The sequence below is a fragment of the Salmo salar genome, chromosome 10 (genome assembly GCF_965601325.2).
Source record: "Salmo salar chromosome 10, fSalSal1, whole genome shotgun sequence".
NCBI lineage: Eukaryota > Metazoa > Chordata > Actinopteri > Salmoniformes > Salmonidae > Salmo > Salmo salar.
Window position 1 is genome coordinate 46,707,088 of NC_138300.1, and position 14,074 is coordinate 46,721,161.

At 42.1% G+C, this 14,074-nt stretch overlaps 1 protein-coding gene across 1 annotated transcript in view; it reads right to left on the reverse strand.

Moving 5' to 3' along the window:
- The window catches only part of LOC106594523 (inactive tyrosine-protein kinase transmembrane receptor ROR1), a 253,137-nt gene extending 250,681 nt beyond the window's left edge, over positions 1–2,456 (reverse strand). Inside the window, exon 1 of the mRNA XM_082957030.1 lies at positions 2,138–2,456. Coding sequence (XP_082813156.1) covers positions 2,138–2,243 — 106 coding nt within the window. The 5' untranslated portion in view covers positions 2,244–2,456. The remainder of the gene's footprint in view (positions 1–2,137) is intronic.
- Positions 2,457–14,074: the final 11,618 nt, after the last annotated feature.

The following is a 14,074-nucleotide window of genomic DNA, read 5'->3' on the forward strand; positions in this document are numbered from 1 at the left end:
GTGGCATGTCAGAAAATGGCCTTACTGCCTCCTCCAACCTTTGTAAATAATATACCAATCCAATAGGGAGGACTGGTGTAATCCAAACAAATCTAGACACATCCTCTAGCAGGCAATTAATAATACATAGACAAACTGGGTAACAAACTAGACTCCTATTCGATTCACAAGATTCACAAAATTGTCCAATGACAGCACCTCTCTTCCAAACTTTTAAACTGTGGAAACTAGTGAGGGGGAAATAAAATCGATAGTTACATATCAGATATTATTTTTGACGATATATTGCATCGTATCGCAGTGTTTCCCCTATATTCATTTAGCAGCGACGTGCCGCCGCTGCTAAATCGTTGCCGCCACCCCAAAAAATATTATTAAAAAATGGGATAGTAAAACGTTTTCAGCGTAAACTTAAATGACTAAAACCTGATATAAAGTATTTAGAAAGGATAATGGAGCTATGTATTTCTAAGATCATCTTTGAGAACTAACAACCACCTAAATAAAAACTAGACAGACAGGGACAATCTAAAATGAGTCACTCAGATAGCATAAGAACAAGGCATAAGCCCTGGAAAAATGTATAGAACTGCAGGAAATTAGCTTTAAAAATGCACATTTTCTCTCATCCCCATGTCAACATGTGTAGAATTGCAGGAAATTAACTTTAAAACAGCAAAATCTGTGGCCAAGAGGAGGGCCTCTAAAATTGTTCACGCCATTGGCCATGCCCACTAAGCCCCCACCCCCCACAATAACTTTGCCACCGCTGCTGAAATAAATACTAGGGGAAACAATGTTTCATATTGACAATATTGCAATATTATTTTTGCGTTAGTTGGCTGTAACTGCACTTTTTAAATAGTGAGACAATTTGTTTTTAGCACTTGTATTTCCATGACTGATCAACACTCTTAGTCTCCTGGCTCTCTCTTGTCCCTCTGCAGCAGACATATGGTGAACAACATCGAATCACAATAAAATCACAGTATTGAATCGCAACACATATAGAATCACGAGGATCGTTAGAATCGCAATACATATCGTATCGGCACCTAAGTATCGTGATAGTATCATATCGTGAGGTCCCTGGCAATTTCCGGCCCTAATGGAAACTACTTGACACCATCTGGGCACCTGCCTCTGCTAGACAGCTGTTATAAAGCTTATATAAAGCCCCAGGATGTTTATAACCTTTCACAGGTTAAGTGTGGGGAGGAGAATGATTGTTTGGCTTTGTGATGACTAAGTGAAAGGATATTATTAGCTATAAAGTCACTTTATGTCCCTGAAATCACAACTGTTGTGACAGAAATGTAAACAACATGATATATTAACTTCCTCACTGCCAGTGTATGCAGGACAAGGTACTAGGCCTGTAGAGATTGTAGAAGACAACTTTGAAGACAATAGTTTTAGACACACGACAAGTCTAGCTAGGCTACTGTTTGTTATTTGACTACAGTGATTAGCCTTACATTTCTGATGGAGTGAGTCTGTTCCAACAAAGACATTTTCTTCCTTTTCGAAGAACTTCATTACTCTCAGCATCAGTCAGCATTGTATTTCATGAGTTTGCATTAAATCACAAATGGATCGACACTCACAATGGACCTCAAGCTGGGACTGAGATAGTTATCCTCTTCATCATGACTGGAGAAGAAGAGTCCCTTTGTATTTTAATATACTGGAGATTATAAATCAATGTTTAAATTGGCTTTGTTTAAAATATAAAAGACTTGGCGGTAAACAATACTTGATCAATGAAGATATTATGTAGTGCCTTCCGCAGATATTTTACACAAGAGCTAAGATAAGGTATGGTAATAACAATGTAGTCTAATAAGTTAATAATAACACGTTTGTGCAACCAAGTAGCCTATTTTGAAGCCCAAGAAAACAACGAATTGAATGTCCATATAACCATCTGAATTTATTTTTTTTATTAACGAAAAAACAAATAAAAAGAGGAAAGGAAATATTTTGCAGAGAGACACGTCAATCGAATAAATCGATAGGCTATAGCCTATATATCACCATACGACGGCATCAAATATGAAAATGCATGGCATTCAAATTTGCGTGTGTTTCAGATAATATGACATTGTAACACTGTAATAAAATGTCTCATTCTTACGGGTCGCAGTCATCTCTAGGACAGCCAGGAGTAGCACGATGGTTCGGATAATGTGGAGCTGACATCTCGGAAGACGGTGGGTCACTGTTACTCTAGCTGGATACATTCCTCCGATTCTATTTCCTTTACATCCACTACAACCGTAATCTCACGTGTAAACGTTGATTTAAAAAGAAGACACACAAAAATGTCTATAATAACTGTCTACGCACTGGTCCTTATCCTGTGACTGTGTGTAGTAGAACGCACGAAGTTCTCTCTCTTTCCCTGTCTCCTGTCTGACCGCCGGAGTCCCACTGCCTGGTTTCGCGTTCTCAGCGCACGCTTCCAAAACGTCTGTCTGAGCGGCTTGTCTTGCTGGAGCCATCTGGCTCTGATTAGTGCTCGATGTGTCGCCACCTTGTGTTGAAAATACACATTTCTTTGCGCAACCAAAGTGTTCAGATCGCACCAAGGAAAACGTGCTGCATTACGGTCTATCTATGGTGTTTAATTTATTCATTCCCATATAAGTTAATTTATTCATTCCCATATAGGTGGGCTATACTAGCATAGCAGACATACATAAGAACCTATTCTAATTGCTGTAACAAAGCTGGAGTAAAAGTAGGCTAGCCTACTTCAGGTCATGCAAAAGTGTGCATCAATCAATTCATCATTTTAGAAAATAATATCAGAAGTTCCAATTCACTACAGAAAAATAGATGATGGCAAAAATCTTTGTATCACTAGAAAGACATGAGCAGGTTGATGTGGGTTAAAGAAATTATTCCAGCACACACAATGTTGGAGCACAGCCAAGAGGTTGAAATTGGTAACACGTGGAATGAGACGTCACACACTCAATCCAGGACCAACTAATGTAGACTTTACAGGATAGAGCTTATTCATTGTCATGAATTTGAAAGTGATGCATGCTCTTCTGAACAGGGGAAGGGAGATTAAGGGAGAGAGAGGGGGAAAGATTTGTGACCTGTTGCCACAAGAAAAGGGCAACCAGTGATGAATATGTGATGATCACATGATTATAACACTGTACATAGACATAATATGACATTTGAAATGTCTCTATTCCTTTGAAACTTGTGTGTGTAATGTTCACTGTTCATTTTTTATTGTTTATTTCACTTTTATTTATTATCTATTTCACTTGCTTTGGCAATGTAAACATGTGTTTCACATGCCATTAAAGCCCTTTGAATTTAATTGAATTGAACTGACGAGCAATGAAGGAAGAGAGGGAGAAATTAAGAGATGGAAAGAAGGGAAGAGAGAGGATAGATGAGAGAGAGGAAGAGAAAGGATAGAGGGATAGAGAGAGAGAGAGAGAGCGAGAGAGAGAGAGAGAGAGAGGATAGAGGGAGAGAGAGAGAGAGAGAGAGAGAGAGGGATAGAGGGAGAGAGAGTGAGAGAGAGAGTGAGAGAGAGAGTGAGAGAGAGAGAGAGAGAGAGAGAGAATAGAGGGAGAGAGAGAGAGAGAGAGAGAGAATAGAGGGAGAGTGAGAGAGGGAGAGACAGGATAGAGAGAGAGCGAGAGAGAGAAAGAGAGAGAGAGAGAGAGGATAGAGGGATAGAGAGAGAGAGAGAGAGGATAGAGGGATAGAGAGAGGATAGAGGGATAGAGAGAGAGAGAGGATAGAGGGATAGAGAGAGAGAGAGAGAGAGAGAGGCGTTGGGGCAGTCGGTCTGGGAACATATGGTTACAAAACAATAAAAACTCACACCTACAACCTGCACAATCTCGGCCTCCAACTAACAGAAAGCAACATTATAATAAATTCCAAACCTTTTATAAAAGCATATCACCAACTACCAACTTTACACCCTGTTTAATTTGACCTATACACACTTCACTTCACCCATCAGACACACTTTATCAGTGTCAAAATTGTCTTTCTAGCACCTGTGGGGGAGAGAAAAGTGAATGGTAGCAATTTAGCGTCTCCGGGTCCCACATCCTGACCTGCTCCTGCTCGTTAGGCCATCTGGCGGCGGAGACGCGAAGCGGGAGCTTTGAGCATTCTGCTGTTTGAAGTGACAGGGCTATGATGACTCACAAGTCCACAGTTTCACTTCCCATTTCCCAACTCCTCATCAGCACTGGCTGGCTGACTGGCTGGCTGATTGGCGGGCTGACTGGCTGGCTGACTAGCTGACTGTCTGGCTGACTGTCTGGAAAGCTGGCTAACTGGCTGAATGGCTGACTGGCTGGCAAGCTGGCTAACTGTCTGAATGGCTGGCTGGGACATATGGCAGCCTGTATAATCTGATCCCACTCCTCCAACTGCCTTTGAAAGTGGTTTTCTTCCTGTTATAGAGTAAGACAGATAGGGATTGTCAGTGCGTCTTCTGGAGAACACATGCACACGCACACATACACACACACACAGTACAGGTGCATCAAAGCTGGGACCGAGAGACTGAAAAACAGCTTCTATCTCAAGGCCATCAGACTGTTAAACAGCCATCACTAGCCGCCGTCTACCCGGTTACGTAACCCTGTACCTTAGAGGCTGCTGCCCCATGTACATAGACTTGGAATCACTGGCTACTTTAATAATGAAACACCAGTCACTTTAATAATGATTAAATCATGTTTACATACTGCTTTACTCATCTCATATGTACTGTATATACTATATTCTATTCTACTGTATTTTGGTCAATGCCAATCCGACATTGCTCAATCTAATATTTATATATTTTACATTTAGATGAGTGTGTATTGTTGTGAACTGCTAGATACTACTGCACTGTTGGAGCTAGGAACACAAGCATTTTCCTACACCTGCAATAACATCTGCTAAATATGTGTATGTGACCAATAAAATGTGATTTGATTTGATTTGACACACATCTTAAGACAAAGGGCACATTATCTGTGACACTGACCTCTGTTAGCTGCAACAGAAACAACTGAATCATGTAATAATGGCAACTCAAGCACTGCTTCAGTCCAGCCATATTACCAAAGCTGTTTGATTGCAAACACACACAATAAAGACATGCAAAGGTTAAGGAAAATCTTCATAAAGTAACAAGATAGTTTTGTATAAACTCAAAGATGTATGCTGTTTTCTTTGGAATTAGACATCCCATGCCAGGGAAGCTAAAATGAGAAAAAATAGAAAAGTTGAATGTCTCTCTCTACTCCCTCTCTCCGCCATGATTCCATCTAATATTAAACATTTGTAAGCCATTACTACAGGGTTGGTTAAGTAGCAGAAATATTTACGAAAAGTGACGTTTTTTCTCTCTGAGAGAATCTTTAAAATAAGATTCTTAAAATTGCAACCATACACGGCAAAACTCATCTAATTCTAATGGGTGGGGAGATGGAGGTCTGGATTATGGTCTCTTTTGAAGAGGGAATCCCCCGGTTCTCTGTGGATGGATGGACACACGGGCACACACACACACACACACACACACACACACACACACACACACACACACACACACACACACACACACACACACACACACACACACACACACAGAATGACTGAGGTCTCTGTTAAAAGGCTGACGCGACCTCTGATGATGTTGTCTCAAAGCAACTTCAACAGATGCCAGAAGGGAATGAAAAGAAAATGATTATCTTTCTCCTCTCTCAAACCTGGCTGCCATCTACTCTCTTTCTCTTCAGATGACTACAATCACTGTATTTGTCCAACCGTCTGTCTGACTGGAAATGTGTTAGCACTTTGTGCTCCTTACTGTCACTGGCAATAGATGTACTGTAGTTTCTGCCCCCACCCTCATTTTGGACTGATAAGGTGACATCATCACTAATGGCAGACAAAATAAAAGTGACCTCACTCTCCCCCTCCCTCTCTCTTTAGGGCTCAACTACGTAGTACCCTGGCCTACTCCACCCCACTATGAGGGAAGTGCATCTTGACATAGGGGTAGGCATTATGCAGCACCCCTCTATTACTCTAGAGACATTTACATTTTAGTCATTTAGGAGACACTCTTATCCATAGCAACTTACAGTAGTGAGTGCATCATTTTTTTTTCTTTTCATATTGGTCCACCATGGGCTTCTAACCCACAACCTTGGCATTGCAAGCACCATGCTCCACCAACTGAGCCACACCAAAGAAACAAAAGAAAAAAGAATAACAAACACTTTTCTCTTCCCTCCATTCCAATGTAAGAGGGCTGAAGGGGAGGAGGAGCAGGGAGGCAGGAAGGAGGAGGTACACTGTGTCTGGCTGGTCCCTCGCTGGCATTTCCTCAATCTGTCAGCCTTCCAATGACAGTTGTGTTTCTGAGTGACAGGCTAACATGCCGGACGGTGTGAAAATGGCAGAAGATCAGAAGTTCAGCCAGTATTATCCCTCTCTCTAGTGCCCACACTGCAGATCATTAGGGACATGGGGGTAAGAGGGGGTGGAGGGGGTTTAGGGTCAGGATGTGGGGATGAGCAGGAAGGGAAAGGAAATGAAGATGGTTCCAATGAAAGGGATAATGTTCCTGTGTTTGTTTGGTTTGTCGTAAGTGGTTACGGTTGATAGTTTAGATTTAATCTAATTTAACCTGGTAAAGTAACTGATAGAAAACAACATATAGTATCCTCTCTCTGTCCAGAAAATGTAGATAATGTTCAACGTAAGCCGTATGAGCCGGTTTCCCAGACACAGACTAAACCTAGTCCTGGACTAAAAAGCACTTTTCCATTTAGCATGTATTTTAGTCCAGGGCCAGGATTAATCTGGGTCCAGGAAAGCGGATCTAAATGTTCAGGATACACACATAGAACAAGAGAACTGCACCCACATATTATTGTGTTGGTACCTTAACCAGATTGTTTTTCTTTTGAGGTTTGTGTCACATAAACAACGTTTGAGAGTTAATACTTTGGAAAACAAGTGCGTCTCTGGTATAATTTGTCATGCCCTGCGCAGTAAATAAACTGAAAACCTGGCGCGGTTTATTTTCCCAGCTGTTGCTTCTTAAGGTGGGGAAAGTGTGGGAGTTTGAAAAGGGAGAGAGTTTTGCCTTGTTGCTTCACAGCAAATGGCTATGTATTTCTGTTCTATGTGAGACCTATGCCAGAGAGTAAGCAGAGGAAACATGTTCATTTGATGTTTTGTTATATTTGTACAGTATATGTGCTCCCTCTCTTTTCTCTCTCTCCTTCCCTGCCTCCCTCTCTTGCTCTAAACTGGACCACAGAAACCTTCCTCTCTCGCTCTAAACTGGACCACAGAAACCTCCCTCTCTCGCTCTAAACTGGACCACAGAAACCTCCCTCTCTCGCTCTAAACTGGACCACAGAAACCTCCCTCTCTCGCTCTAAACTGGACCACAGAAACCTCCCTCTCTCGCTCTAAACTGGACCATAGAAACCTCCCTCTCTCGCTTTAAACTGGACCACAGAAACCTCCCTCTGTCGCTCTAAACTGGACCACAGAAACCTCCCTCTCTCGCTCTAAACTGGACCATAGAAACCTCCCTCTCTCACTTTAAACTGGACCACAGAAACCTCCCTCTCTCGCTCTAAACTGGACCATAGAAACCTCCCTCTCTCGCTCTAAACTGGACCACAGAAACCTCCCTCTCGCTCTAAACTGGACCACAGAAACCTCCCTCTCTCGCTCTAAACTGGACCACAGAAACCTCCCTCTCTCGCTCAAAACTGGACCACAGAAACCTCCCTCTCGCTCTAAACTGGACCACAGAAACCTCCCTCTCTCGCTCTAAACTGGACCATAGAAACCTCCCTCTCTCGCTCTAAACTGGACCACAGAAACATCCCTCTCTCGCTCTAAACTGGACCACAGAAACCTCCCTCTCTCGCTCTAAACTGGACCACAGAAACCTCGCTCTCGCTCTAAACTGGACCACAGAAACCTCCCTCTCGCTCTAAACTGGACCACAGAAACCTCCCTCTCTCACTCTAAACTGGACCACAGAAACCTCCCTCTCTCGCTCTAAACTGGACCACAGAAACCTCCCTCTCGCTCTAAACTGGACCACAGAAACCTCCCTCTCGCTCTAAACTGGACCACAGAAACCTCCCTCTCGCTCTAAACTGGACCACAGAAACCTCCCTCTCTCGCTCTAAACTGGACCACAGAAACCTCCCTCTCTCGCTCTGAACTGGACCACAGAAACCTCCCTCTCTCGCTCTAAACTGGACCACAGAAACCTCCCTCTCTCGCTCTAAACTGGACCACAGAAACCTCCCTCTCTCGCTCTGAACTGGACCACAGAAATGCACTCCTCGGCAGTAGGACAAGAGGCCTCACAACGCTGTGGTTTCTCCAAGAGAATCTTGAGCAAGGGCCAGAGGGAGAATGAGAGGAAAAGAAAGGAGAGAAGAAGAGAGTAGAAGAGAAAAAATACACAATGGAGAGGTCTATGGATAAGATCCAGCATCTGCAGTGCGGTCAGAAACATCCATTATGCTGAGCCTCTGAGCAGTTTTATATCCTAACAGATCATTGTGTGGACTCCTCTCCTGACTTAAAACCAGTCTCAGTAATGTCAGTAACATGGTGGTCCCCTGTGGCCTATCTCAACCAACACAGAACTATACTGTACTGCAGGGATAGGTCAATCCCTATTCCTGGAGAGACAGTATATCTTGTCACAGTTCAACATGACACCAGTATGGAAAGGATGAGAATAAAAGCTCAACAATCCTGACAGTGTTTAGTTATCCAGCTCATCTGCCTAAGAGATGTGAAATCTATATCAACAATGTTTTAAACACACTGGCTATTTAGGGAAAGATCTGTTAATATCATCAGCCCTTGAAATGTTTCACAGGTTTCACAGTACAATAGCTGTACAGTGCAAATGGGTTTAAAATGGTCTGAACAGATTTGAGTCAGATTTATAAGATGTAAAATTCATTTTCTGCAGATTATGTTTTAGTTTCATTTTCTAATTATAGATTATTATAATACATGACATCATACAATTATTTGAGTGAAAAATACTTTATATGGGACAATCTGCAGTTCAAATCAAATGTTATTAGTCACATGTGCTGAATACAACAGGTGTAGACCTTACAGTGAAATGCTTACTGACAAGCCCCTGACCAACAATGCAGTTTAAAAAATACAAATAATGATAAGAAATTAAAGTAACAAGTAATTAAAGAGCAGCAGTAAAATAACAATAGCGAGACTATTTACAGGAGGAATCGGTACAGAGTCAATGTGCGGGGGCACCGGTTAGTCGAGGGTGCTACAGTACATCCATTTTTGGGCTTATAAGTTAATGATATGTACCCTTTGATTTTTGAAGAATATAACTTATAAATGCCTCGTCAGCTTAGTTCAACTGTTACACTCCATCAGAACCCAACATATAATTTAATAAAACATATATACAGCACCAGTCAAAAGTTTGGACACACCGACTTCAAGTAACAGACACATCTCAACATCATCTGTTCAGAGGAGACTGCTTGAATCAGGCCTTCATAGTTGAATTGCTGCTAAGAAACCACTACTAAAGGACACCAATAAGAAGAAGAGACTTGCTTGGGCCAAGAAACACAAGCAATGGACATTAGACCGGTGGAAATCTGTCCTTTTGGTCTGATGAGTTCAAATTTGAGATTTGTGAGACGCAGAGTAGGTGAACGGATGATCTCCGCATGTGTGGTTCCCACCGTGAAGCATGGAGGAGGAGGTGTGATGGTGCTTTGCTGGTGACACTGTCAGTGATTTATTTAGAATTCAAGGCACACTTAACCAGCATGGCTACCACAGTATTCTGCAGCGATACACCATCCCATCCGGTTTGCACTAAGAGGGACAATTTTTTTTTTTTCAACAGGTCAATGACCCAACACACTTCCAGGTTGTGTAAGGGCTATTTGACCAAGAAGGAGAGTGATGTAGTGCTGCATCAGATGACCTGGCCTCCAGAATCACCCGATCTCAACCCAATTGAGATGGTTTGGGATGAGTTGAACCACAGAGTAAAGGAAAAGCAGCCAACAACTGCTCAGCATATGTGGAAACTCATTCAAGACTCCTTCAAGCATTTCAAGTGAAGCTGGTTAAGAGAATGTCAAGAGTGTGCAAAGCTGTCATCAAGACAAAGGGTGGCTACTTTGAAGAATATAAAATATAAAATAAATGTTGATTTGTTTAACACTTTTTTAGTTACTACATGATTCCATGTGTAGTTTTTATGTCTTCACTATTATTCTACAGTATAGAAAATAGTAAAAATAAAGAAAAACCATTGAATGAGTATGTGTCCAAACTTTTGACTGGTACTGTATGTACAGTATTTCCTGATCTTTCTTATATCTCCTAGATATAGGACAGACATTTCCAAACAGTATTTCTTATGATTCATTTTTTTACTGTGTTTTTTTGCCATGCATTAATGTATTATTCAATGCGTTTCTATGGGCTATTGTAGTAAAGGCCAACTGCAATATTTTATTGAAAAATACAATTATATGCATTTTTTTATAGCTAAATGATCCATGGTATGATTAAAAACAATTCCATATGTCAGCTTAGAACACCCCCCCCCCCCCCCCCCTCCCCTTAGACTTTTAAGAATTAACCAGCCTCTCAAACTACTTCATGATGACAGAAGTGATCGCTACGGGGTGATAGTCATTTAGTTTTGTTACCTTTAGTTTCTTGGGTACAGGAACAATGGTGGACATTTTGAAAAAGCTTATAAGCATGTTTCACTAAAATGTTTGTAAACTAAGTAACTGTAAAGAAACTCTGTATGGCCTCAAAAGATGCTTAAATTAAAATGTTGATATAATGGAATGTCAGTCCTTGCATCCATAATTCTATGAATTTGAGAGTGGTTGCATTTCTCCAGCTCCATCTCTCAGCTTTTTACCAAAACAGTGGCGGGATTTCCCTTTCTTATTGTTTCAACTGCAGATTTCCGCTTTAATGGATAAGAGAGAGAGGTTCAGAGAAAACCACAAGAAACATTGAGTTATACTTGATTTTATTGTACTCTGTGTTTTCTCCACTTCAGGCCTTATTTAAGGCCTTTTAAAATGATGGCTTTGTCAGCTGATGGTGTTATTCTATGTCCCAAGGGACCGGTTCCCCCTGCAGAGTAATCTACGGGCCGCTGTAAAAACACAGTCGCCCTGCCAACCACAAAGAAAGTCATTTAGCCATCTAATAGCTCCAGACCAGAGCGGCTTAATGTAAGCCTCATTGTGATTACCTGACGTAATGACAGCCAATCTAAATACAACCTGGGAACCATTACCGGCCCGGCCGAAATAGGGGAAGACATTATGCGTCGCACCGTGTCGGAATCACAGGCCTGGGCCTCAACAATGCAGGTCCAGGACCAAGCTGTCCACCCTATTATTCATCCCCCGATGGACCTCAAAGAGGAACCATTTAGGGTCATTACATATCCCCCTGTCACAGCCTGTACCTTTGGGCTGTGGGGTTAAGATTAACCCCTTCTATGCTACAGAGATGCCCAACAAATAAAGGCCAGTGTTTAGTGGATTTGAGTTGTTGTCAACATGAATGACATAGACATACATGACAGGCATGGGTGGAATAAGTCTATTTGTGCTCCCCAAAGGAATTTTCTTTTCCCCATGTCGAGAGAGAGAGAGAGAGATCGCTCTTCTTAAGTGCACCTGATTTTGCAGCTTCTCAACAATTAACTAAATTGGAAACAATTTAGACACAGGACTCAGGAGACGGGATAATGAAAAAAGGTGACGTCAATCCACAACCAGTAAATGAGGTTGGAAGAGGACAAGTTTCTCCATTTCTCCTACGCTGTACATCACTCTTCTCTTCCTAGAGCTGGAAGTTCTGGAACTATATTTTCTGTCACTAGCTGGAAGTTCTAGAACTGTATTTTCCCTCACTAGCTGGAAGTTCTGGAACTGTATTTTCCCTCACTAGCTGGCAGTTCTGGAACTATATTTTCCCTCACTAGCTGGAAGTTCTAGAACTGTATTTTCCCTCACTAGCTGGAAGTTCTAGAACTGTATTTTCCCTCACTAGCTGGCAGTTCTGGAACTATATTTTCCCTCACTAGCAGGAAGTTATTGAACTGTATTTTCCCTCACTAGCTGGAAGTTCTAGAACTGTATTTTCCCTCACTAGCTGGAAGTTCTAGAACTGTATTTTCCCTCACTAGCTGGAAGTTCTAGAACTGTATTTTTCCTCACTAGCTGGAAGTTCTAGAACTGTATTTTCCCTCACTCGTTGGAAGTTCTGGAACTGTATTTTCCCTCACTAGCTGGAAGTTCTAGAACTGTATTTTCCCTCACTAGCTGGAAGTTCTAGAACTGTATTTTCCCTCACTAGCTGGAAGTTCTAGAACTGTATTTTCCCTCACTAGTTGGAAGTTCTGGAACTGTATTTTCCCCTCACTAGTTGGAAGTTCTGGAACTGTGTTTTCCCTCACTAGTTGGAAGTTCTGGAACTGTATTTTCCCTCACTAGCTGGAAGTTCTAGAACTGTATTTTCCCTCACTAGCTGGAAGTTCTGGAACTGTATTTTCCCCTCACTAGCTGGAAGTTCTGGAACTGTATTTTCCCTCACTAGCTGGAAGTTCTGGAACTGTATTTTCCCTCACTAGCTGGAAGTTCTAGAACTGTATTTTTCCTCACTAGCTGGAAGTTCTAGAACTGTATTTTCCCTCACTCGTTGGAAGTTCTGGAACTGTATTTTCCCTCACTAGCTGGAAGTTCTAGAACTGTATTTTCCCTCACTAGCTGGAAGTTCTAGAACTGTATTTTCCCTCACTAGCTGGAAGTTCTAGAACTGTATTTTCCCTCACTAGTTGGAAGTTCTGGAACTGTATTTTCCCCTCACTAGTTGGAAGTTCTGGAACTGTATTTTCCCTCACTAGTTGGAAGTTCTGGAACTGTATTTTCCCTCACTAGCTGGAAGTTCTAGAACTGTATTTTCCCTCACTAGCTGGAAGTTCTGGAACTGTATTTTCCCCTCACTAGCTGGAAGTTCTGGAACTGTATTTTCCCTCACTAGCTGGAAGTTCTGGAACTGTATTTTCCCTCACTAGCTGGAAGTTCTAGAACTGTATATTCCCTCACTAGCTGGAAGTTCTGGAACTGTATTTTCCCTCACTGGTTGGAAGTTCTGGAACTGTATTTTCCTTCACTAGAAGTCTCTCTCTCACTTAGCTTTCTGTCATCTGGCTAGAAGATCATCTTAATAAGAGACTTACACACACAGATCACTCAGTATAATGGTGACTATCCGATTATTGAGTAGATTACCCTGCAGAGAACAGGAAGAGTAGATTAAATTTGTCTTCTATTCCTCTTCAGGATCAGGACTGTGTCCCAAATGGCACCCTATTCCCTATGTCGTGCACTGCTTTAGACCAGGTCCCATAAGGTGTCATTTAGGACGCAACCCAGGAATGTCTTTGGAAAGACTTTACCTTTTGGAAATACTCCCTCTCCCACTTCTCCCATATTGACTCTGGACAGAACCCATTCTGATCCATCCTGCACTTCTTGGCTTGTTTGTTGACAGAGGATAGAATAACTTACCATGTTCATATGCAGAACAGTGTCTCCGCTAAGAGGCCATCACCATTAATATCACTCCACCCACTCATTCCCGTCTCCCCTGGCCCTGTGAAGGGCTGGCTAGTTCTGGCTACCTCAATGCTCGATCACACACTGTCTGCTGAGGGGTTATGGTCTCAGTCTACCAGAGTTAGTTCTCATCAATTCAAATAGACAGAGACCCCTGGCCAGGTATTTGTGGTGGGAAGGAGAGCGAGCGAGCGAGCGAGAGAGAGAATAAACATTTAGAAGAATAGGAGAGGGGGATGAGAGCAGAGAGATTATGGTAAGAGGGGGAATATGTCTGTCTGACACCTCCCAGCCCAGAAGTCAATGAACTCCTCTTCAGAGAGGCCCTAAGAGGCTTAGACCCACCTGATGCCAGGAGCTGTTTGTTTAAC